Source organism: Molossus molossus, unplaced genomic scaffold (assembly GCF_014108415.1).
Source record: "Molossus molossus isolate mMolMol1 unplaced genomic scaffold, mMolMol1.p scaffold_m16_p_12, whole genome shotgun sequence".
Lineage (NCBI taxonomy): Eukaryota > Metazoa > Chordata > Mammalia > Chiroptera > Molossidae > Molossus > Molossus molossus.
The window spans coordinates 4300137-4326644 of NW_023425347.1; the positions used below are offsets into that span (position 1 = coordinate 4300137).

The 26508-nt window shown below is 46.0% G+C and overlaps 1 protein-coding gene and 1 pseudogene across 2 annotated transcripts in view; both read left to right on the forward strand.

Annotated features, from left to right (window-relative positions):
• Nucleotides 1–12335: 12335 nt before the first annotated feature.
• Nucleotides 12336–12929, forward strand: LOC118626165 (annotated as a pseudogene).
• A 1137-nt stretch (nucleotides 12930–14066) lies between these two features.
• DUSP22 (dual specificity phosphatase 22) overlaps nucleotides 14067–26508 on the forward strand; it is a 54617-nt gene continuing 42175 nt past the window's right edge. For both annotated transcript variants that reach the window (XM_036257488.1, XM_036257486.1), the window contains exons 1-2: nucleotides 14067–14397; nucleotides 22049–22082. In XM_036257488.1, coding sequence (XP_036113381.1) covers nucleotides 14377–14397; nucleotides 22049–22082 — 55 coding nt within the window. In that variant the 5' untranslated portion in view covers nucleotides 14067–14376. The remainder of the gene's footprint in view (nucleotides 14398–22048; nucleotides 22083–26508) is intronic.

A 26508-nucleotide genomic window follows, 5' to 3' on the forward strand; every position in this document is an offset into this window, starting at 1 on the left:
TAACCACACAGATGTTTTTGCAAAGGACTTTTAGGAGAAGTGAGAGCCATCTTTCAATGTTGTTGTCTCTCGTTTATGCTACTTGGTTCTTAAGGGCTCTCCGCTGATCCTCATTAGGGTGTCAGAACCACCACACCATTGACATTGAGGTGGATGATAAAATGAGTTATTTCAAATTAAGATCTCATAAAACCATCTTTGGAGTCGCTTATTTTGCATACATAGGCATTTTTTATTATCCTTACAAATTTTTGCATTGCTCAATTTACTTCCTCATTATTTGTGGCCTGTTTTAGCTGACTAATTTAAAATAATACTCTAGAAAGACATACTGTATGCATGTATAATTCACAATATCAGTTGGATTTAAGAGTTGTTGCCTTTATCTGGCCTCTATGCCTAGTAGGAGTTTTTACTGCTGACAACATGACTAGAATGGCATTTATAAGTAGTTCACATCACCATACCCATGTTAAATTGGGAATCTGGAGATACTCTATGACCACATTTATTCCACACTTAGTACTTCCATGCTGTTTGGATCATGCCTTTGTTTTATTTTCGGTACTCCATCAACTCTTCCTGGAAAACTGTCTTAGTCATCTCTCTCTGTTACTTTCCTACTTCTCAACACTTATTTTGGCACTTTCTGCAAAATTAGAACTTTACAACTCATGTTCAAAAAATTATTAAAATAACACGCTTATAACTATGACCATGGTGGTATTTGCTCATCTCTTATAACTAATGTAGCAAAAGATAATCATTTCCAGAACAATCAACATATTATAATTTATGCTGTAAATCACTTAACAACATTTAAAAAAAAATTTTTTTTTCCTTATTGATTTTAGAGAGAGAGGAAGGGAGAGGGAGAGATAGAAACATCAATGAGAGAGAACATCGACTGGCCGCCTCCTGCATGCTCCCCACTGGGGATCGGGCCCACAACTGGGCATGTGCCCTGACCGGGAATGGAACCAGCAACCTCTTGGTGCATGGGCCAACGTTCAACACTGAGCTACACCGGCCGAGCAACGCTTAACAACATTTAAGTCATCGTTAGGTTTTCTGTATTTTCTTGTGTAACTTGGCTCTCTATTTTCTACTTTGATAACTCAAGATACCTGAAACTCAGTGTGTTCAGACAGCGGTCATCATTTTCCCGCCAATCCTGTTCCTCCTGTGTTCCCAGCCTTTGAGAAAGACACCGGCATCCACTGTTTCCCAAGCTAGGAGGCTGGAAGTAACCCTTTGCTCTTCTCTCTTCCCTGCTTCCTACATCCAAATAGTCATCAAGTCCTGTGAATCCTCCCTCTTCTCTTTCCCTCGACCAGCCCACTTCTCCCCATCCTTTCTGCCAATCTTTATTTAAGGCCCTGTTTATTTTTCACTTGGCTTTCTGTAAAGGCCTTTTAACTGATTTTCTCATCTTCAGTCTCCCCTGCAAGAATATGACATCTTCCACAAAGCCCTCTAGATGCTTATTCTAAAATCGAAATCCTTCCAAAGCTCTCCAAGTTTTCTGAGGAGTCCAAACTTCCTAGAATGGTACACGAGGGTGTTTTCATCTGGTTCTGCCTCCCTTCCACCCAGAAACCACGTTACGATGCCACACATGTGACCGTCTCTCTTGCCAAATGCCTTTGTATCTGTAACACCCTCTTGGATACCTTGCCTTATCCAGGCTTCATCGTCAGGCTGATGACTATACCCTCAGGAATGCAACCTGCGCTGGTGGCTTCTGGGCAGGAGCCCTGAGAGTGAAGGCTAGCTTAGCTATGTATTCACTTACCTCTTTGAGCCTGACTTTCTTTTGTTTTCTTTCTTTTTTTTTTTTGGTACATGCCCCTAGCGGGAACCGAACCTCTGGTCCACAGACTGACGCTCCAACCACTAAGTCAAACCGGCCAGGGCGAGCCTGATTTACTTATCTGTGAAAAGGAGAGAATAATATCAATCTTCCTCCCTCTAGTTCTAGGAGGAACTAGAAATAATAAATAAGAAGGGTCTGGAGGTGAAAACAATAAAACCAATAATACCATATATAGCTCTTATTATGGGCTAAATAGGATTCTGAGTACCTTATTTATATCAACTAATTGTTATCCCAGAATCAATTCGAGTCCCCTGCTCCATGTACGCCCAAGACTAGATGAGATGTCTTTGATTACCTCCTATTGTTTCCTCTCCCAGCCTGATCTACTCTTACCCTTCTCTGTCCTACAAGTGCCCTGGGAGACTACACACATGGAACACATCGCCTGGGCTCCTTTTCTGGCTTCCAAGTGGGTTTAGCTTTTGCGTGAGATCAGGAAGCCTGTGGAGGGGTCAGGGCACCTTGTGCCCATGCCCTCCCTGACTAAGTCATTTCTGGCTGTGGTGGTTTCTTTCTCTGTCTCGTCTACTACGGCTGCTGCCATAACAAAATACCATAGACTGAGCTAACAACATGTGTTTGTTATTTCTTGAAACAACAAAAATTTGTTGGCTTGGAGGTCGGAAGTCCAAGACCAAGGTGTCAGCAGGTTGGTTCTTCCTGAGGCCTCTCTCCTTGGCTTGCAGACGGGTGTCTTCTCCCGGTGTGTTGACAAAGTCCTCCTTTCTGGGTCTGTGTCCTAATCTCTCTTTATAAGGACACAAGTCAGATTGCATTTGGGCCCACCCCAATGTCCTCACTGTACCTTATCTCTTTAAAGACCCTGTCTCCAAATGTCGTCACATTCTGAGGTACTGGGAATTAAGAAAGCAACATATGAATTTTGGGGGACACAATTCAGCCCATAACACTCCCCATCTACAGTTGCAGTCGGGTAGCTTACTGCCGGGGTCCAATCAGTCTCTGCTCCTCTAGTCGCCCAGGCTGAGGGTGGCAACCCTTTCCCCCAGGAGTGGTCTCCTGCTGCCTCAGCAGCTACTTCGGGTTTTCTCAGTCCTGATACCTGTCACGATACCTCACTGCAGTTACCTGAACTGCCTTGTTGGATCATTGCCTGTTAAGATGTTGATACAGTGACCTCTCTGAGCTCCCTTAGCCACTTCCCTCTCCTGCCCTCAGCACTTAGCACACAGTGGGGCAACTACCTGACTGCCTGCCCATGTTCCCGATGGAACGACTCGTCCCTTGGGGGTGAAAACCATGCCTTTTTAGTTTTGTATCTTTAAGGCCTAGCCTGGTATCTGGTGTGTAGTAGGTGTCAGTGATGTGCCCCTTGCCCCACATGCTCTGTCCATTCTTACTTCTTTACATGCCTAGTACATCAGCTCTGGACTATGGAAAGCGCTTCCTAGTAGATTTCACTGTTCCTCGTCTTGTCTATCTTCAGTACTAATGACAGATTAATCTTCATAACAAATGATCCTGAGAGAGATGATACATTCAAGGCCTTAACCTCTCTTCAGTTTCCCGTGCCCACACCACCACTCACTTCCCAGCCTGGAGCATACCTCTGGCGCCATCCTTCACACTGGTGCTGAAAAGGCACCAGGTGCTAGACCGACGGAGACAGACCAGACCTCAGTTCAGCAACCTCAGTACTGGAGCTCTGCCTAAGAAAGAATTCAGGGCCAAGACAAACTATAAACATAAGTTATTTACACAGTCACAGAGGTAGTAAGCTGTAAAAGAAAAGGGTTCAGGAAGCAAATTAGAGAGGCGAAAGAACAGCCCTTGGAGCTTAGGAGAAAGAGAGAAAGGTCAAGGTAACTCGCCTGGGGGGGGGGGGGATGGGAAATTCGCAGGCTGGCTCCAGAGAGGGAGAGAGTGCTGGGCCCATGGTCTTAAGGGCTTTTAAGGCTGGAGATTTTAGGGGAGGTCCCAGAGGGATCTCAATAGAATAGTCAGCAGCTTTCCAGGTGCCTTTTCAGGGTCCTGGTCTCTGCTGACTGGTCAGCACCAGGGCAGGGGATTCAATATACACTGGAGATGGTCCTGATGCCCTGGAGCTGAAACACAACGGAAGCCTAGATGTTATCTCTATGACTTAATGCTTAAGGGAATGGTCGTGCAAGGGCTTCTGGGGGGGTTGTATGAGGCTCTTCTCTCTGGCCCCCTTGTTCCTCCTCTAACGGGTCTACTGCATGACTAGCAACATGCCAGGGAAGGAAAGCTCAGGGGAGAGTCTGAACCACATGCCCAGTGATACCAAAGTTCAAGGGCTCTCAGCTGCATGACCTGCCAGATGCCAGGGGAGGAAAGGTCACCCTGGGACAAGGTCCTTGTTTTCCCAAGTGTGCCCAATGCTGCGCACCTGGCCTGCTGCCCTGCTCCGCTGGGGCCGGTCAGACTGCCTAGCACGTTTGCGCTCTGCTCACACGTCTCCCTCCACCTGGAGCAGTTGCTGCCCTCCTTGCCTTTGGGCTGCTGAAGTCTCATCCAGCGTTCGCAGGGTGAATGTTCGGAAGAGTACGATATCACGATAGCGACCCACCCACATAAAGCATCTTGGAATAGGAGCAGGGTTGGAAGCACTGAAGGCTTTGAGCTGTGCTGAGGGTTGACCTTCTAGTGATGGACAGTAGGAAGGGGAGAATGGGGGTGGGGGGGACAGCAAATCTTTTCTGATACTGCTTATCTGGGAGGCCCTGAGAAAAACATTTAATGTTTTGGTGCTTCAGTTGCCAAATGGCTTAGATTAGAATCTTATGATCTTCAAATGTGCTTCAAGTTCTGCAATTTGATCGTCTTCCACATATGCCAAATTAGATTTGCTGATTTAACTCATTACCAACCATCTATCTCTTAGGGCCAGGTTTTGCCTAAGAAACACAGGTAAAAGGTTTCCTTCCACAAGGCTAAATATTTCCCAAACTTGTGTGTGTGTGCATAATTATATATATAATTACACTGCTTTTATTTATTTGCAACTTCTCTAAAATGCAAAGCTTTCCTTGAAAATGGTACCTTTGAGAATCCCATAAAGGGCCAGCGGGTGGGGATGGTGAGAGATGGGAAGGCACTAAAACCAGTGTTGGCTTATAACCCAGGGCGCATGCTGGTACTGCCCTCACTGCGTCTAGGCGTAAGGGACACGCATCGTTCCCTACATCACGATGCTTTAGGAAATGATACTTTATGAACCAAGAGTTCCAGAATGTGGCACTAAAACAGGCCAAGCTTATATTCCTGGCTCCAAATAAATAAAATCACATTAGAAACATGTAAGTGTGCATTTTGAAGAGAATTTGCATATCAGAAATGCAGAAATGTAAGGATGCCTAGTTTTACAGAAAGAAGAGGCAGTTGAGGCACTTTTCAGAGTCTCTTCCTTGCACAGCTGGTGTGGCTCAGTGGATGTTCCATGGATGGAGAGGTCCAGGTTCGATTCCTGGTCAGGGAACATGCCCGGGGTTGTGGGCTCAATCTTCAGTAGGGGGCGTGCGGGAGGCAACCGAACAATGTTTCTCTCTCACATCGATGTTTCTCTCTCTCTCTCTCTCGCTTGCTTTCTCGCTCTAAAATTTCAATAAAAAAAATGTTTAAGAGTCTCCTCCTCTAACTTTCCAAAGCAAGTATTACATAAGTCCCTCTTTCCCGTGGACTTATAATAAATGTGAGTTAAGTGTGAGGGCAGTTTTGTTTTTATTTCTGTATCCTCAGCTTCTGGACCATGCCTAGAACATAATAGCCCGTCAACAAATGTTGGTTAAATGAATGAAAAAGTCACCTCAATGCTTGGAGTTGGGGAATATGCACAGGACATCCAAGGCCATGTTACCTGGACAGCAGTGATGGGCTGAGGGACGGTGGGCTGGGAGTGGATTCAAGACCAGGAAGAATTTGCCCTGGCCGGTTTGGCTCAGCGGTTAGAGCGTCGGCCTGCGGTCCCGAGAGACCCGGGTTCGGTTCCCGCTAAGGGCATGTACCTCGGTTGCAGTTTGTCCCTGGCCCTGGCTGGGTCGTGTGGGGGGCAGCCACTCGATGTGTCCCTTTCACGTCGATGTTTCTCTCTCTCTTCCTCTCTCTCCCTCCCGCTCTGTCTGAATAAAAAATGGGAAAATGTCCTCTCGGTGAGGATAAAAAAAAAACAAAAAAAAAAAAACAGGAAGAATTTGTTCTTAATTGTTGAAAGTATTACAGAAGTCCCCCTTTCTTCCCCATTGACTCCCTCCTTCCCGTAGACCAGGAAGAATTAATGTATTTATGTACCCAAAGCCTCCACACTATGAAAATCTAACCACTTGTCCATTTCCTTTGAAATAAGCACTTACTCTTTCAAGTATGTGATCTCTTCAATTTAATATTATATGGAATATCTATCTATTAGGCTTTCATAGTTATTCTGAGGGAGTTTCTAGGGAAAGTGTTCAAATGAAACCTAACACAACTGTGACTTGTTTGGGGAGAGATCCGACTATCTTTTTCTCCACGGAGAAATACTGACAGTGACTTGTCTTCGGCCAGTATTTCCCTTTTGGGAAGTATCGGTTTCCCACTCCACCCTGTAGGAGAGCAGTTCCTGCTCTGTGCACAGAGCAGCTGCAAAGCGCCCGGCCCCGCCCAGTCATGGGTGCACCTGCCCCTTCCGGCACTGCACTCCGGGAACTATTTGTGAGTGAAGAGGAAGATGCTTAAATACAAATTAAGTATTTTTCTCATTTAATACTGATGTACATTTCCCCCTAGTACACCGTAGCTGTGGGGTAACCAGCTATCCTGGATTGCTCAGGGCACAGGACTTTCTGTTTTAAAACCAGGGAAGTCCTATGCAAACTGTGACATTTGGCCACCCCACAAAATAGATACTTTATACCAAGTCAGAGAATCAAATTGCTTCCTCTTTTTATGTAATGACTAAATATCTTAGAAATAAGAAATTCTTCAAAATTAAAAAGAACAGTAAGTGGCTAATGCAAACAAAGACGATATATTTCTCTAGGAAATAGGTAAAGAGGGCTAAGGGCTTATTATCTCAATTCTGTGAAACTGTTACACTTACTTGGTACCTAGAAGAGAGAACGGTCTGTTTCAAAGTCGTTTTGCCGACTATTTGCTAGGACACTTTACTCCTGAAGTCCTAAGTCCTATCCATGATGGTCAGGAGTGTACTTCTCGCAACCAGAATCAACACGTAACTGATTCGGAAGTTCTAGAGTTGCTATGACTCAAGAAAAAAAGCACACACACCTTAAAACTAAAAAGAAGCTTCATCCATGGCAAAAATAAAATAACCACAATGCAGAATTTCCTGCTTCAGTTGTTTGTTATGACTGCAACAAAAACAGTGAGATTTTAAAAGCAGAAGTTTACTTTAAAGTGTACATATTTTTAAAAGCATTGCAGTACGAAAGATGTTCATACATCACACTTTTATAACTATCATTCTGCCCATCCACCTGTCGGGCTGCCAGACAAAACCTTGACAAACAAGAGGGAGAACTGTCATTGAAGTGCCCAGTTCTTCTATCTGTAGAGATGGGCTCTCACACCACCTTCAACACACACTGTCCCTTTGATCGGGAATAAAGCACCTCCATGGACCTTTTAATTGCAAAAGGGGTAAAATAAGTGCTCCCTTGTATTTTGGAGCAGATGGAGGGAGAAACTGACATCATTATAAAGCCAAATAGAAGTGTTTTCAGGTTGAGACACTGTTCTGGTCTGTCCAGTTACATGAGTTGTGCATCAGCGAATCAGGGCAGCTTGGCTCTGACTTCCTGCCCCTCTGTAGGGTTTACTGGATACAGGAGATGTGAAAGAGAAACAGACCCAACTTCCTGTGGACCAAACCTAACTTGGGCTGCTGTGGCTTTTCCTCTGAGTGCTTGTGGTGTTAGCGTTTGCACAAATCCGTAGGGAAGCTCTGGCTGGAAAGGGCACACAGGTGTGACTAAGATGGTAAAAAATACAGGTCAGCTGGCATGTAAGTGTCAGTCTTTAAAATCACCTGTGGCTCTGGGTGGGCTGTCTTGTCTGGACAGAGGCAGGTGGGCTCCTGCAGACCAGTGACAAAATACAAGGGCTCTGGTGTGGCTAAGAAAGAAAATGTCCCTGGTCTGTTGACTAGCCTGAGAAGCACTTTATGACGCCTTTCTCATAATGATCAATGATTAATCAAAATAATGATAAATATTAACAAATGTAAAACCCAACAGAAGCAATGACACCATTGTGTCATATGAAATGGACTTCCCCTCTCACAAGTAAAATTTCTCTTGGGACATTCCATTCTCTGAGGAAACCCCCTTCTCCCTGCAGCCCCCTACCCAGACATTTTTTAATGGCTTCAGATCTAATTCAATTTGTTTTACATAAAAGGGTGAAAACAAACAGAATAACCAACGCGAAACTCTTCACTCAGGAACAACCCTAAAGAAACATTTAGCAGGGGGCATTCGCTTCTCTACGGAGGGCTGCCCTGACCCATCCTCCTCAGAGCCGGGGCTTCCCTTGCCGGTTCCCTCGCCTTCGCTCTGGGCTGCCCCCGGCCCTCGCAGGCATTTGAAGAAGCAGAAGTGTGCTCAGAAGAGCAGCTGGCCGTGCAGGTGTGGGAAATGCAGACAGAGGAGACCCTCCAACCAGGGTTACTTAGGGACTATCCCACTCCACACTAGACTGCAGGCCACGTGTCACTTGAAGGTTTTATAAAGATTTGGAGACCATGAACATGGTACTATACAGAAGGCAACTGGTAAGGGCTCCTGGCTGTGTTTCTTTGTGCCCAGGTGAATTAGGGTGAGAAAGCAAGACCCAAATTGTATCTTATACCAGTCCTGTCAAACCTAAATGAAAAAAGACTGTTATTCTACTGAGTCTAAAAAGACACTAGTGGTTCAGATCTGGGCAGCTGTTTTGAACTTGGATCATCAACCATGAAAAAATTTGGTTTTGTTTTTTTTTAAACCATGGAAAGTTTTCAAAGACCTGTTTGTTATCTCTGGTAGACCTTCCTTGACAGAGATAGGGAAATATGTAGGTCAAGTCAAACCATTCCACACAAAGAAAATAACCATAGCCAACCAACCTACAAGATGGATGTTCATAAGCCAGGAATGGTTTCTTAACGAAAGATCAAAGAGCATGATGTCAAGGGCAGAGCTACCAAAAATGTTGGGCTCTGACAGCTACAGCTATGGCTACAATCAAGAAGCAGAATACAGCAATACCTAACAGTACTGTGTGCAAAGACTGATTCTCTCTCTCTCCAGGGTACACTGCATCCACTTAAAAAACAAAGGGCAATAGAACTTTGGTCACTCCTAGATGACAGAGCCATCCCACATGGAAATGCATTGCTCTAGAAAAGCAAAGACAGGTAGATGCAGTATGATTGGACTACCTGGCACATAAAAAAGAACTAATTATTTGTGAACCTCACTCCTGGACAGAAGCAACAACCTCGCAGCTGTGTTTTCCCTCCTTAGTGAACAAATGTCTGAATGTTTCTCCACACTGCAGGAACGATTTTAGGTGCTGGGTCCTAAGACTGATGACAATTGGCCCTGCCTGCCCTAATTAAGCTTACAACTTTGGAAACTAGGTATACTGACAATACACAGATGAGCGTGTTATGAACTAGGCTGACGTCAGTGTCACCTTCCACTCCATTTGTAGGAACCAGGGCTCTAATTTCCCCTTTGCCTGATCCTCTGCTGCATAATCTGTCTAATGGCCTTTCCTATGCCAACCCTTCCAGAAACTCTACATGCTGACAGACTTTATTGACTCCTAAGTAAATGCCTGCTGGCATCTCTCCATTTACCTCTTCCAAGATTCTCCAGCCCCATATCTCTGCCCTGCTAGCCTACCTAGATATCCATTCTTCTTGCTGTTCTTCTGACCCCACAGTCTCCAGATTTCTGTGCTCTGGTATGTGAGTTCCCCATTAAGTGTAAAGAGGAAACCAAGCTCACAATCAGAAGACTATTTGGAGGGCTGGAAATTGGTGGCCACTTAGAGGTTGAGGTCACTGAGGGCCCATCCTCGTGGTCAGGCTGCTCTGCATGGCCCGAAGCAGTCAACTGGACAGTTCTGGAGAAACCGATGGTTTGTGCTTCTGATCTCATAGTTCTAGACTCCACCATTTTTCTTCTTTCCACAATTCATAAGGTTCTAGCTTTCTCTTACTTTCAGTAATGCTTTGACTAAATTAGCTCTTCATTTTAACTTCTTCTTAATTTGTTCTTTTATTGGACAAGTGTGACCTCAGAATTCCACAAACAACTAACATTATCTATTAGTGTAGATTTAGCTGGTTATCAAGTGAGAAAAAAGGGAAAAGGATGACAGACAGACAGACAGGGAGATTTCCTTTCTGCACCCTATTGTGCATGTAACAGTCCTGGGTTGGAGGTACATCTTGCTCTCCAAGGGCTGAAGTCATTTCTTATTCTCAGAACTGTGGGGTGCTGTCAAAAAGCAGTAGATGCCAGGAACACTGCTAAATATGAGGACAGCCCCACAACAACAACAACAATTATCCAGCCCAAAATGTCAGCAATGCTAAAGGTTGAGAATCTCTGGATTACAGTATGTTCAAAAGGCCAAGGTAGATTACATAACTAGTCCTCACTTGGGCAAAAGTTTACTTCAATTCTCTGAAATTATCAGTGACACCCCTAATTATCTGGCTGACTCATGGTTAAACTTCTGCTTGTGGGATTTCATACACTCTCACCTTAAAGTTCAAACAATTGCTCACTAACCAGTTATCCTTAACCACATGTGTATGGACCAGCTGGTGTGCATGCCTAATAGACATTTCTCAAGGGGCACACATGAAGGCTTGTTTAGGAGTTGTTGCCAACATCTGTAATGTTTGGTGTGCTGAGAGGGAAAAATGGCAGGAAGTAAAATGAAAGTAAAAAATCTTAAATGGAATGAAATTCCACGAGGCTTATCATGCCTTAAAAAATTTATGAGAATGCAAATAGATTCTCCTTTAGATGTGAAGCATGCCAGCATTGACGAGGACTCTCCTTCCTTCTGTTCTTGCCATCATCAGGAGCTATAAAAGGAAGGAAGAGGGAGCGTGAAAATGGGCAGGCTCTCTGGGCAGCATGGCCTTCTGCTCAGAGGTGCTGTGGAAAGAGACCAGGACGTGTTGCCACACTGGATCAGACCTTCCCTTTTCTTTTTAGTCATAGAAATGCAAGACTTGGCAGACTGGTCATCACTGTTATGATGGAGGGAGGGAGGGTGAGGGCTAGGACAGGATGGTGGGGACGCAGGAAGACAGTCTCTCATGAGGCCCTGCTGGGGCATGTGTGCATGTGCACATAACACATAATAATAAATTTTTAAAATCTGACTCTTCTGACTTCTTATATTAATGGTCTCCTCTTTTCTCCTTAATAAAAAAAAAAAAATTGAGAATGTGAGATCTAAAGTTGAGAATCTGAGCATGTGGATCTTACAGAGCCATACTGAGTGCAGGCCTGAGCACCAACTTTGACTGTTCGGAAATAGCCGTGGCAGGGTCTCAACCTAGGAGATTGTTAAGCAGATGACCTGAGCTAGAGAAATAAGTTTATAAGAACTGACTAGGAGAAAGGACATGTTTCAAATGAATGACAAAAGAAAAACTGAGTATGGATTTGTCATTTACGGGCAAGTACCAACTTATGAACTGGTAGTGTTCTTGAAAAATTCAATTGGCTACTGTAAGCAACAACAGCACAAGTTGAGTGGAGGGAGAGAGAAGTAGTTCACTGACTGCTGGACCTTCAAAATTTCATAGTCCACTGTTTATACAAAGGAGGAAGAAAATGGTTCAGGAAAGTTGATCATCTTGCTCATCACTCTGAGATTTAGGAACAAAGGTAGGTCTTGGGATTCCCCAGGCAGTCCACTAACCATGTCGTGTTGTCTACAAGCAGGAAAGCCACTGAAAACAATGATGGTGCAGAGCAGAGCGGTAAGAGGAGGGCTGTCCAGGTGACTGGGAGGCAGGAGGGAAAGGAGGAAGTGAAGGTGGTAGGAAAGGAACACTCCAGAAGAAAGGGTAGGAAGTGTGATGCCTGGTCTGGGTCCCGTCCTACCTACAGTAGACAATTTAGGTGCACTCTGAGTGGTGGCTTCCTATATGTGGAGGTTTGGTACCTGTTGTTTCACAGATGTGACATACAAGGAGAGAAATAGCCAACATGGAGTCTACAAGTTCTTCCCAAAATGTCAGCATCTCTCATTGCTGTTTTCTCAGCCCCCTGAAATTCATAAATTTATTCCACACATATTTACTGAACCCCTATCTTGTGTCAGGTACTGCCCCAGGCCACGTGACTATAGGAGTGAACAAGACAAGCAAGGTTCAGTTCCCCTGGAGTTCGCTTTCTAGTGAGACATAAAAAGTAAGCAAATACTTTTCCGTCTGGCTGCAGCCATTAGGTGAGCCAAGATGGGCGCTTACAAGTGCATCCAGGAGCTATGGAGGAAGAAGCAGTCTGATGCAATGCACTTCCTTCTCTGGGTGCACTGCTGCAGTACCACCAGCTCTCTGTGCTCTACAAGAACCCATGCCCCACCTGGCCCAATAAAGTGCACAGGCCAGGATACAAGGCCAAGCAAGGTTATGTCATATATAGGATTCATGTGTGCTGTGGTGGCCACAAACACCCTGTTCCTAAGGGTTTGACCTGTGGCAAGCCTGTCCATCATAGTTAGCTCAAGTCTTCAGTCTGTTGCCAAGGAGCAAGCTGGACACCACTGTGGGGCTCTGAGAGTACTGAATTCTTACCAGGTTGGTGAAGATTCCACACACAAATTCTTTGAGATTATCTTCATTAATCCATTCCATAAGGCTATCGGAAGGAATCCTGGCACCCAGTGGATCACCAGACCAGTCCACAAGCATAGGGAGATGTAGGGGCTGACCTCTGCAGGCTCAGGAGCTGTGGCCTTGGAAAAGGGCCACAAGTTCCACCACACTATAGGTTCTCACCATGAAGCATGGAGAAGGCGCAACACTCTCCTGCTCCACCGTTACTGTTAATGCAAGTAATGTTTGTAAAGTTCTTACCTAATAAACAATGTAGGACAGTCAAAAAAATGAGCAAATAAATATGATGATGTCTGATCATGTTAAGTGCTATGAAGAAACTACTACAGGATCAGTATGCTAGTGACTGGAGAATCTACTTTAGATCGGATGGTCAGGAAAAGCCTCTTTGAGGACGTGACACTTGGTAACATGCAAAGAGCTACAGATTGGGATGTCTAGGTAGAGAGCACAGCCCACACAAAGGCCCACGTGCTGAGCAAGCCTGGTAGGTTCAAGGAGCACGCAGAATGCCATTGGCTGTAACTTTGGTGAACAAGAAGGAGCAGATGAAATGAGGTCATCATGGGTGATCTCAGGCTTATCAGATGGATGCATGTGTTCATTTAACAAATATTTATGAAGCGCCTACTACGTCCAGGGCAATGCTGAGCACACAAAAATGAACGGAGAAACCCCTATCTCAAGAATTCTGTGCCCAGGGAAGTACACTGCCAACAACTTTGCCAGGGCTGGACAGTGTCGCTCTGCGGACAGCACCGCGCGCCGGGCAGCACCGGGCTTCCCAGAAGCAACGGTACGGACGCGCCGGTGCACCCACTCCCGCCAGTTTGCAATGTGAAGGGGACACGCTGGGCGTCCGAGGCCACGGTCTGAGGTCCGAGACCCGGCCAGCTTCGCCCCCAGAGTAAGGAGGGTCATTCCAGAGATGAGTAACCGAGCCCCGCTTTACTCAACGGGCGCGCCTTCTCGGTCTCCGTGGGTGGGGGCGGGCCACAGGAATCCCCTGACCCGACCTAAGTCGGCCGCCCTCAGAAACCCAGGCAGGGGAGCCGCGGTGATCAACACCTGATTCACCCAGGCAGTGGGGCAGGGCGGCGACTGCTCGGAACAGCGCCCGCCCCCACCCCGGGTCGCCCCAGGGAACAGGCTCGGGTGACTCTGACCTCCCGGGAGCCGCCCGGAGCCGCCCGCCGCCGGGGAGGGGCACGCGTGCGCGACCCCGACCCCGGCCCCGCCCCGCTCGAGGACGCGCGTGCGCGCGCGGGGCCGCCGGCCGCGGGGAGCGAGGTCCGCGCCCCTCCCCCGCCGGTCGCCCGGAGCCCGACTACAAGTCCCAGGGAGCCGGCGGGGAGGGGCGAGGGCTTCCCTCGGGGCGACGCGGGCCGAGCGAGACCATTTCCCCGCAAGGACACCGCTGCTCCGCCCGGCCGAGCCGGGAAGTCCGGGCCGACGAGCGGAAAGCCCCAGGGTCCGCGGCCGGGAGCCACCCTGTCGCCGGACGTCCCAGATTCTGGTTGTTGTTGTTGTTACTCAGAGCCCGAAATTCCTCCCCAGCGCCTCCTCCCTCCCGCCCCACCTGCTCCCGGCCTCGGGCGGGCACGGCGTCAGGGAGCCTGCGCCCTCAGCGCGCGGGTGCGGGCGCTCGCGTTCGGCCACCATGGGGAATGGGATGAACAAGGTAACGTGTCTTTCCTTCATTTGTGCGGTTTTGCCCCACTTTTCAGCCCTCCGGCTGCGCCTGCGGGGCGCTCGCTCCCACGTGCTGCCGGTGTGGGGGGCGGGGAGGCGGCGCGCGGGGCGGTGCCGGCGGCCTGCGTTGGAGGCGCCGCGGCCCCGCCGCTTCCGGCGCGCGCCCCCCGCCCCCCGCCCGCGGCTGGCGAGCTGCGTGCCCTTTGGGAGCTTGGCAGCGCCCCTGCCGCTCGGCTGAGCTCAGAGCTGCGGTTTCTGCGCACCCCTCGCTGCCAGACCCGTCTCGAAGCGTCACCACCGTGGCGTCAGTTGTCTGGGGTAGATAGGTGTCTTCTGTCTGTTCAGGAACTTCCTTCCCTCCCCAGAATGTTTTTCGTGTGGACAGAATTTGACAGAGACCTTTAAGTCCTGGGGTGTTTTTGAATTACCTGGGCTTGGGGGGGCGGCCGGTGAGAGAGCAGATTCGGGGCTGACTTACGCCGGGATGTGTGGCCCACGCCCCAAGGCCAGCCTGTTGGCCAGCTGCCTGTGCTGATGCGCCTGCTGGAGACTCCGTGCAGCCCGGTCCCTGCCCCTCCCGCTGCCCCGGAGGTCCAGGCCCCGCCCGTCTGCTGGGCTGTGGGTCCTCTGGTACCTTTGCCGCCACTGCAAGGTGCCACCTGCCAGCCCTGGGAGCTGAGAGTTGCCTGGGATGTGTGCGCTCATGTCAGCCACACCGTTAGGGTTTGGGATGTGGTACTGGTTTAAAGGAAAGACTTCCAAAACCTTTTTTCAAGCCCTCAACAAAGACAAGGTCACAGGTCTTTGAAATGGTCCTGGGTCAGAGATTAGCTTCTGGTCATCATCCCTTCCCCCACTGAATTGCACTCACCCACTTCACACACATTCAGCTTTCATATTCGGTGGATTAGCAGTTTCTTTTTAGCTCAGAACTGGGGTCAGCATTGATTTGGTTCTTTTAGCTGGAGTGTCAGAGGTGGGGGAGGGGTATCAGGTGACAAGGTGGGGAAGGAGAAGTGCAGTAGAGGTAGTCCTGTGTACGTACTTAACTCTCTACCTGCCCACATGGTTTCTTGGGTCCTGCAGACCCAGTTTGTGAAAGAACGATTGTGTTTGGGGCCTGCATATCTGAGGGTTTTTGGTAACCAGAATTGTATTCATTGTGTGGGGGGATATTTTTGTTGGGGGGTGTGGGTGATGGGACAGGGATCAAGTTCGGAAGCGGACTACTTGTGTTTTGGATACTACTTGCATTAGGTCCCCATTGGTGCTGGAATCCATCTGCGTCATGAATCTTCTGCTTAAATTAAAACAACAATAAAGTTGATTTCACAAGTTTGTGGGCCCTGTCTGCTTCCCCATTAATTGTGGTCATACCTTAGCTTTCCTTTGGCTCTTTCTACATTTTCTACTTAAATTGTTTACTCTCCAGCTCTTTCAGCATTTAATTTATTACATTTGTATTATCAAAGAACATATTTCAGAATACAAATGATTACCCAACGGTTCAAAGTTAAGTTCAGGCAAAAGCAGTCATATTTATATCATAATTTTACCTTTCAAAGAAAGTAATAAATTTCTTGATGATGCTGTTATTCTTACCATCTTGTATTGTAACTAGAATTAGTGTCGCCAATGTAAAGATGAAGAAACATATATACTGACAGATTTGGAGATGTCCTTAATTCAACAAATATGTATTGTGTCCTTGCTGTTTTATTAAGGTGATGTGCTAGTTGGGCTGGGTGAGAGAATAACAGTAATAATACAGACGAAGATCCTTCACAGACCCTTCAGGATAGACCAGTGACTGCCCAGTACAAATATGTGAGCCAAATATTTAAAATTTTGTAGGAGCCACATTAAAAAAGTAAACAGAAACAGATCAAATTAACTTTAGGAATATGTTTTATTTAACTGAAATGTGTTCAGAATATTGTCGTTTCAACATATAACCAATATATAAAATTATTCATAGAATGATGTAGTTTTTTGTACTAAGTCTTCAAAATCTGGTATACATTTTATACTTAAATTACATCTCATTTGGGATTAGCCACAATTTTAAGTACTCAGCCACTGTGGCTAATACTGTTGTATTACACAATGTGTGTGTGTGTGTGTGAGAGAGAGAGAGAGAGAGGACAAGCAAACAGCATGGGGAGGAGTACAGGTTCCAGAAGATAAGATAGGCAATTTCAGGAGCATAGGGTAAGTAGATGTGATGAAAGAAAGCTTGAAGTGTCTGTCATTCAAGCCAGGCCAAGGATCCTGCTGGGGTAAAGTTGTTTAAGCTGAGATCAGAATGAATTACTCAAAGTTACAAGTAGCAAAGTAGATTACTGGAAGCCAGAAATTAAAAGCCTTAACTAGAATTTATTCATTGCTTACTGTGTGACTTGGAACTAGGCTTCGTATTTTCCCTATCTATATAAAAAAAAGAATGGTTAATTTGCAGAATCAGTGGAATTGTTATAAGGTGCTAACCATACAAATGCTTTTCTAAGAACATTTATAAATAATGTACAATGCCCTTAGAACTAAAAACAACTTGCAGTATGTGTGTCCTGAGGTTACTGAGACAAGATTTTTTTCTAGTCTCAGTCAAGTTGGTCATCCTTGGCAAAAGAAAACTTATGGATTAAACAATGCAGATTCCATTCTGACTGCTTTGAGTATAGCAGTTTTTATTTACATTTCATGCCATCAGCGGGGATCTTATCCGTATGTTCCAGTCTTGTGGGAGAGCACCATGCTCATCTCATTAGGTGTACACAGTGTGTTGCACAGAGAGTGTAAGGGAAAGAGGCTTCTGTGTTCTGGCAAGTGAAGATGACAAGGAAATACCGAAGGAGAACACAGCAGTTGTGATCTCTGATTTTTTGAGCCTCATACCATGTGCCTGCAGTTTGTGAAATCTAAGTCTCTCTATGGCCATAGGAAGTCAAGTCTGCCCTTTTTGTACAGATGGTAATGGAGATTTGGAGAGATTAAGTAGCATGACTAAGGTCCTAATACTAGGAAGCGGCAGAACTGGGTTTGGAACCCAGTTGCCACTGATTTTGAAGAAGTCTTTCCTTTGAGCTAGGATGCCAGTTCATCCCAAGTGAATGGTAAAGATGCTGGAAAATAACTTGTAAAAGCTCCCCAGAGTTCCAAATTAGGAAAGTAGGAAAGCTGCCTCCTTTCCTCACATTGACATTAAGAAAGATGAGGGAAAGACAGGCAACTAAAACTATCATTTTGTTGTTTTTTGTGCCGTTCCCAAATATGTTCTCTTAACTGGCCAAAATTATAATCACTAACAAGCTTATTGTATGCCAGGGCATGTTTTGAGACTAACACAGAACTCCTCTGATCCTCACCATAGCCCTATAGAGTAGGTCCTATTGTTTGTATTTCCTGTTTTACACATGAGGTACACAGAGATTAATCGACTGTCTCAAAGTCACCCATCTAGTGAGTAGCAGAGCCTGGACTCTAAGCCAAATGATCTGGTTCACAGCTGTAACGCAGAGTGTCTCTCTGCTGCTAAAAAGATCAGTCTAGCCCGGCTGATGTGGTTCAGTGATTGAGCGTCTACCCATGCACCAAGAGGTCACCAGTTCGATTCCCAGTCAGGGCACATATCCAGGTCGTGGACCCGATCGCCAGTGGGGAGCATGCAGGAGGCGGCCAATCGATGTTCTCTCTCATTGATGTTTCTCTCTCTCTCTCTCCCTCTCCCTTTTGAATCTCTCTCTAAAATCAATAAAGAAAAAAGAAAAAAAAGATCAGTCTAGTGTCTCTGAGGATTAGAGTTCAACGAAACAGGCTATTCCATGCAAACGTCATGTTTCTGTGGACCCTTTGCAAACTCCTAATTGATTCAAAGTTCTCTCAAGTGTCTGAACCCCTAAATCTTTTGGGGAGGACCTATAAAGAAAACTACTATTCTCTTTGTCATCTTATTAATCTTAAGTAGTACTACAATTCCTCATTAAAAACAAAATTCAGTCTTTCTAGCCAGCATTATGTCAGAGAACTCGGCCCCAAATGCTTCTCTATGTGTTTTATCTTGATCAGCCTGAATTAATGACCTAAACGTGGCTAAAGAGTTATCATTCTAGGGTAGGATATGAGGACCTTCTGGCTCTGAGGTCTTTTCTCCCACTGACTGCAGGGTTGGTCCAGTTTATCCAGCACCCAGCTGCCCAGTCTGGTGGCCTATTCCTTCCTTCCTGCTCTGTGTCCTCCGAAAGCAGCCTTCTTGGTGGAAAAGGATACTGTTCCAGTATTTCATGGGAAAATTGTTCATGGTAATGGGAGGCAGACACTCCAATTAGTGCGTCACTTTTCTATGAGAAGCCCACTATTATGAAAGAAAGAAGGACAGGGCCTCAGAAAGCCCACTTTGGAGTGTCTCTACCACTCTGCTGCCTCATGCTGTGATCTTGAAGTCACTTAAGGTTTCTGAGCTTCCATTTCTTTATCTCCCTCAATTTATAGGGATGGTGGGTAGTTTACCTAGTCTCCTTATTTGCTCAAAAATTCATTTAATGATACTTCTCCCAGCTTCTACTCAGATTCTTGAGAGAAGCAAATGAGAATTTATTACAAGACATTTGGACAAACTGTAAAGTACAAATCTGCACTTGGATTTGGAGCATCAATAGTTGTCGCGATGGCATCTGCCTTAGACATAGTTGACACCTGTTTTAGGATGGTTCTTTTCTCCTTAGGAAGATAAGGGAGTATAGTTGCAAAAGGAGTATAGCTCAAGGGGAAAAGAGCAAGGGGGATGTGCCCCCTAGGCATAGACCAGGGTTTCTCAGCCTCTGCAGTATTGGGAGTTTGAGCTGCATCATTCTTTGTTGTGGGGATTGTCCTGTGCATTGTAGGAGGTTTAGCAATATCCCAGGCTTCCGCCCACTAGATGCCAGTAGTCGCCTACACCATATGACAACCAAAAATGTGTCCAGGTATTATTGCTAGATGTCCCCTGGAGGGCAAGATCTTCCCCCATTGAGAATCACAGCTTAGGGTTCTTCACTCAGAACCTCCCGAGGCCTGTGTGATCTGGAACTGAATCATTCTTAAAAGACGGAAGAGGGCCTAAGAGGTTGAGAAGCACTGGTTTAGTCTGGGAAGGAGCTGGAAGGTCTGACATCTTTGTGCTGTTAGATGCTGCTGTTTCCAGTGGTGGCACCTGCTTTTGTAATTCATTCAGTTGTCCATTTACCCATTCATGAGATGATGTTATTGGATACCTGCTATTGTCCAGGCACTATGCCAGACCTTGTATTGGGAAATAAACATGAAACACAAGAAGATCCTGCCACCCAAATTGGGCCGAGGCAGCTTACAGAGGCATCTCTCTGTGGAAGGTGAGTGTGCTGTGAGTGGCACACCTGTACAATTGTGTCTGTGGGGCTGATGGACAAATGGTGCCTTGATGGTGGTCTGTCTGTCCTCTCTACTCCACCCAATGGGTATTTTCTCTTTTCAACGTTGCAGTTTTATTTCATATTGAAGGAACAGATGCTTAAGGCATATAAGTGCACACAAAAGTATTCAGATTCTTTCTTTTATAAGTGAAAACTGATTAAGCCCATAGCCAAATGGCATTAAAAAAATCTGTGACATTTAACCCTTCAGGAATCTCCCAAAGTTCTCCTTCTCGTGCCTGGCTTTAAAATTCAGAAAGTGCTTTCTGACCTAGGGAGAATTACAAGCCCTCCCACCTCCATTACCTTGTACTACTGCTTGATCAGGAATTTTCTCCCTTACATCTGTTTGAGTGGTGGTCTTAGATTCCATGACATCCTGAAATAGTAAAACACACTAAGAAATGTTTTAAAAGTAAACTCAAAATAGTTCTGCCTTGGAAGCAGTATCCTTTTGCGCTTAAGATCTTTTTTGTGGCTAAGGATTTGCTTTCATGTGTTTCTGTACGACCAGCGTTGGAAGTGTGGATGTGAACGACATTGAGCAAGAGGAGCCACCGGCTACAGAAAGTTCTTAGCGTGGTCTCAGAGCCTTACAGCAGAAGGGATCTACCTTTCATTATCTATCTCCAGATAGTCTTTCAACAGAAAATAACAATCTTTTTTGACCAGCAGTGTCTCTCAGAGAGCATCTTTCTTCAGTGATTATTTCTTCATGTGCCAGACTCCGTGGCAGGCTTTGGGGACACAGCAGGGCACAAGACAAACATGTCCTCTGCTTCAAAGTTAATAAAAAAGTAAGCAAGTACAAGAATTTTAGGCACTGATAAATGCGATGAAGAAAATAAAGTAGGGTGATGTGATCGAGGGTGTTGGGGAGTTGGGCCGTGAGGAAAGACCTCTCTAGGAGCTGTCACCTCCTGGGAGACCTACCTGACAGGAGCCACCTGGGAGAACGGGGGGGGGGGACCCTTCAGAGAGGAAGAGCACCACTGCTTCTAAGGCCCAAAGTGATTAGGACCAATTCTGAACTTGTTCTTTTAGAGTCACAGAACGTTCCCCAAGTTGTATTTATGCACTTGGATCTGGCCTTCCTTCCTACCAGATGTGAACTCACTGGTCAGCCGTGTCGTTCCAGATGAATACTCACCTCTTTCCTGGTCTCCTCTCTCTGCTGGAAGAGTATTTCGTTTCATTTTCTTTTCTTTTCTGTATTTAGGGATTACTAGCAACAACAATATTGGGGAAGTAGGGTCAAATTTTTTGAGTTTTAAGTTTGAATTACAAAGCTGATTGGTGTAGAAATTTAAATATGCATGGGCTTTTTATTCTTGAAAACAAAAATGTGATTTTTCTCCCTGCCAATGGTCAGTCCTCCAGTTTTCTTTGTTATTATTTTGTAATTTTATGTAGCAGAAAAATTCAGAAACTGAGATTGAGCAATTTGCTTTTTGTTTCAGCCCTTGAAACTCAAGCTTATTCGTCTGGTCTGGAAAATGGAGTTACAAGCTTACTGACACAACTCTGTCCCCTCCTTATATTACTTAAAAATATTTTAACTGCATACACAATGTGCATCTTAAATGACTTTTAGCAAGTTGGATCCAAGCCTTTGCCCAGGGCTTGGCCCAGGATCTGAGGGTGCACCTGTGAGTGACAGGATGCATTTGCTGCCCAGAGAGTTTTTCAGTCCAGCAGAGAACACAGCCCTTCACCCAGCAATGCCCCGTGACAGCGTCACTGCAAGGGGAGCACAGCAGACTGGGCACCGAAGCAGGGGGTCTAACTCAGACTCAGAGATCAGGGCAGGCCTCCTTTGGGCAGGGGTCAGAGCTACCTAACAGTGGGAATAGTACATACAGGGGCCTCAGACAGCAGAGGGTGGGTTTGCTGGAGCTATGAGAGAAGCCTGGGGTGTGCAGGAGGTATGTAGGTTGTGGAGGGGTAGGGTGTAGTGAGAAAAGGAGTTGTGGGGCATCCTCATCTTTCAAGCTCCGTGAGTTGATGAGTACCAGCATGCCACCACCTGCAGGTTACTTGGGCAGGCCAGGGCCTTGGAGACAGGGATGCGCAGTTATGCATGCTGTCCATCTGGGGAGGTGCTGGGAGAGGATGCAGCAGGGGACAAGCCTGAGTGGTGCTCCAGGGCCTTTGTGCAAAGCACTGTCAGTTTCAGGTCGTGACACTCACATCTGGCCTGTGTCTCTCCCCTAGATCCTGCCTGGTCTGTATATTGGCAACTTCAAAGGTAAGTTCTCCTTCTTTTTTTATTATTGTGGTAAGATGTGTATAATATAAAATATGTCATTTTAACTGTTTTTAAGTGAACTACATTTACATTGCTGTGTAATCATCACCACCAATTCATCTCCAGAATTTTTTTTATCTTCCCCAACTAAAAGTTAGTACTAATGATAGTACCCATTTGATACTACCTCCTCATCTACCCCCAGCCCCTGGCACCCACCATTCTACTTCTGTCTCCATGAATCTGACTATTCTTGGAGCCTCATATAAGTGGAATCATGCAGTATTTGTCCTTTTGTCTGGTTGATTTCACTTGGCATAATGTCCTCAAGGTTCATTCATCTTGTAGCATGTATCAGAATTCCCTTCCTTCTTAAAACTGAATAACATTTTATTATATATATATGTATATATCTGTGTGTGTGTGTGTATATACACACACATACACCATGTTTTGTTTATTCATTTACTGTTGATGGACATTTGGGTTGCTTCCACTCAAAGGTAAGTTTACTTTTTAAAAGACCGGCTTTAGCCTTCTCACACATGATTGAGCCAAGATGTAAACTCAGTTTACTCAAAGTCTGGCCTGGACATGGCTACCACCGTGCTGTGCCCAGGCCCCTTGCTGGACGCTCATTCTCATCCCGGACCCCTGTGGCCAGTGCTGACTGAGTGGTGTGGACCTTGCAGGCTCCACTCCGACCTCTGGTCTTCCTCTTAGTTCTGCACTCATGTTGATCATGATCTGAAGCAGATGGCTGGAAGACATTTCATAGCCATGTGATTTGTTTATCATCTTTTACCACTTTTTCTAGTTATTATTAATATATTTTCAGAAACCTATTTTTTTTAATCACCTGGGAAAAATAAGAGGCAATTTTATCTTTAGCAGATTATTCTCGTCTTGTGTTGACTTTTCTTTTTACACATTTCTCTGCATCTTACTCAGTATGTATTTATTGAGTTGCTGTCAGCTAAAGACTTATTTATTTTTTATCTGTCTCAAAATGCTCTGTGGTCACAGAGGTGAGGAGAGACCCATGGAGCAAAGTGCATGGTGGCAAACAGCTTTTGATTTCCAGGGGGTGGGGGCAGGTCCCCACGCTGGGTGACACTTTGAGTGCATTTAAGTGAAAACACCGGTGGTGCCCTAGCACGGAGACAGAGTGCACTTGACAGGAAGGAATGCACCGGGGAAACTTGCAGATACAAGTCAGCCTTGTTGGGTTGAGAGAGCCCAAGCTCATCACCAACATCTGAAACTCTTCCCTCCTCGAACAAGCCAGAACACACTGCTTGCTGTCTGATTTCTGGTTGTTGCCTAACTTTGTGAGCTCAGAATCAAATCGATTCTAAACACAACCTTTATGATTTCTATGCATAATGTTTATTCCCTCGTTTTCCCCAGCAGGCTGCAGCACTGCTAGTAGGCCCCAAAGAGAATTAAGCACAGGTTGCTGACATCTGGCTGCTAATTGCTACTAGAATGTGTTAAAAATAGTTCTGGAGTTCCTAAATCTGTAAGTGTGTAGTTCTGAAAAGCATCAAGTGCTGTGTGGTAGGTTAAAGAGCAAATGTCTTTAGGGGTTTATTTAGTGAGCTATTATTAACCGCTTTCATGGGGAGAAGGAAATGTCTGTGTGTTGGAAATAGAGTTTAGGATAAATTCTTAGAAGTAGAACTACTAGGTGAGTGTTTACCAAGTAAAAATTGTAATTAATACTAATCAAATTAAATACTTCTGCCAATTGTGAGAGTTTTATCCTTACACATAGATGGTTACTTTCTTATAGAGGGGCATTCTGCACAATTTTATAGGAAATATTTAACACTCTCTTGGTACTAACATCCATGCCACAGGAACCCCCACAGTTCCAGGATTCTCACTGTATAGGTTGGAGAGTGCTCCAGCTGCCCACACCTGTCTCTCTCCAGGCGGTTGACGTTCTGCCGTCGCCTCAGTCATTATGACATTTGTATGTGGCTGTGTTTTATTCACATGTCAATTCACCAAGTATTTCTTCAATATGTATCAAGTCTCAGTCTTATCTACACAAGACATTGGGAGGAAATGCTGTGTCCATGTAGTTGGCTGTGAATTAGCTCATTTGTTCCACAGACTTGTTGCAAGCGCCCAGTGTGCAGAGCACTGTGAGGAGTCTGATGTGGACACGCGTCCCGGTCCTCGGTGGTTCAGGGTCATGGGGAGCAGGTTCTGAAGAGTAGAGAGAAGCTGTGGGGTGGGCTTGTCTTGGAATTCAGTTACCCTACAGCCCACAAGCCAGATGTTCCCCCTCAACACTTCAAGCATCCTCTGTATGTGTGGGGATGAGAACATCGCCTTGGGGCTGTGGTGAGGGCTGAGCCCGGCAGTGCAGCTGAAGCAGGCACTTTGTGCCTGGCACACGGCAGTTCGTTCACGCAGGGCCAGGCCCTCCTCACCCTGCCTGTCTGCGAAATGGAAACCATCCGCCTCCTTTGGGCAGGTGTGCAGTAGGTGCTGATGAGCATTAGACAGCAAGTGCAGACCCCCAGGGAAACGGATCGTGACTTCTCGGAAGTGAGTCCAGCTGTCCTCTGTACTTTAACATGACATCTCAGTTAGTCACATCTTCTCTTTTTTTTTTTTTAATCCTCACCCGAGGATATTTTTCCATTTTTTGTACAGATAGAGTGGGAGGGAGAGAGAGGAAGGGAGAGAGAGTGAGAAACATCGACGTGAAGGGACACATCGAGTGGCTGCCACCCGCACGACCAACCAGGGCCGGGGACAAACTGCAACCGAAGTACGTGCCCTTAGCGGGAACCGAACCCGGGTCTCTCCGTACCACAGGCCAACGCTCTAACCGCTGAGCCAAACTGGCCAGGGCCACATCTTCTCTTTTTAAGTTACACATCACAACCACCAGTATAGAAATGTTTAAAGAAAAATTAATGGGGTTTTTTACTTGCTGAGAGATCTTCATCTTTCAGTGTGGATCAGCCCTGCTCCCCAGGCCTTGATCCTAGCAGCCGCGTCCCCTCCGTCCAGTCGGCGAGAGCTCTCTGGACGCCTCTCCCCCCCCTCCCCTCTTTCCATTGGAGTCCTTTACATGTCACTCCGCAACTTCCTTTCTTTTCTTTTTAACTTCGTAGTGAATCACAAAGAGTTTTCCCACACCTGGTGATTTTTCCACCTAGAGAAAAATCCACAGACAAACCCGGCTTCTGGATCCCCCTCTTTGATGAGAGCCTCTCATTTGAGATGCCTGTAACTGGCAGCTGGCTCTGCCCAGACACAGGGAGGCCGGGAATGGAAACCCAACGGTCAGCTCCTCCCTGGGTCAGGAGGGTGGGGTTAGGTGCCTCTTCACAGCTTAGCAAGTGTCAGGTGCATGGCAGCAGACACAGGAAGCCCTCGTTGTTTGAGGATGTCCACCAAAGTCTAGAAGAGTGGAAACAAGCTCCGGCTTTGTGTGCAGGTGATGTATGTAAGGACACGTTTAAGGTCTCAGAGCTTTAGTTCAGTGAGAACAACTGTGGTTCCCAGTTTTTCAGATGAGGCTGAGATGGGGAGCTACTGAATGTTGATCTGCCGGGGTGCTGTTAGCTTAGCCTGGGAGATCTGGGTGTTGAGGTGGAGTTTCAGGGGTGCAGTGAGAGCTGGGAATCAGATGTCTTTGAAGTAAGCATGTATTGGGAAACATTCAGCTGTGATGGAGACTGAGGCCCATACCACAGCCTTGGGACTCAATCTGGTCATGATGATAATGGTGCTACAGTAACATTTACTACAAGCCAGCCAGACACCGTTCTGAGCATTTGGTTTCATTTAGTACTTCCAGCAACCCTTTGAGGTGCCGCTCTTACCATTTCCCCACTTTGTGGGTGAGAAAGTGAAACACAGAAAAACTTGCCCAAGCTTAGGACCAATAAATATCAAAGCCAGGATTTGATAAAGAAGGGAAAAGGTAGGACCTGCCCCATTTTGTCCTCCATCCCAGGTTGGAGATGTATCCACTTAAAGGCTAAACCTACTAATTTATAACTAGAATTTATTACAGTGCATTGTATTGTATAACTCTAGAAGTCATTACATTTTGCAGTGGGAAGTATAACTAGAAAACAGGTTGGAATCTCTTGTCCATCTCTCAGCAGATTCTCAGCTTGGGAGGCAAAAGTTGTTTTGGAAATGACTCTAAACATGGCTTGGGCTTCAGTGTCAGAGCAGAGGAAATTGGGTCTCTTTCAAACAGAGACCTTCCTTCTCCCCTCCCCTCCCTCATCCTCCTGGCCATCCTATGAGTCCACAAACAGTGCAGCAATGGCTTTGAGTATTGGAAAGGCATTGTCAAAGAATTTGCTCCTGCCAAATGCATGTTTTTCTTGAACACTTGTGTTGATACTGTTAATTTCTAATGCTGCTTTCTATATGTTTTTGTTAA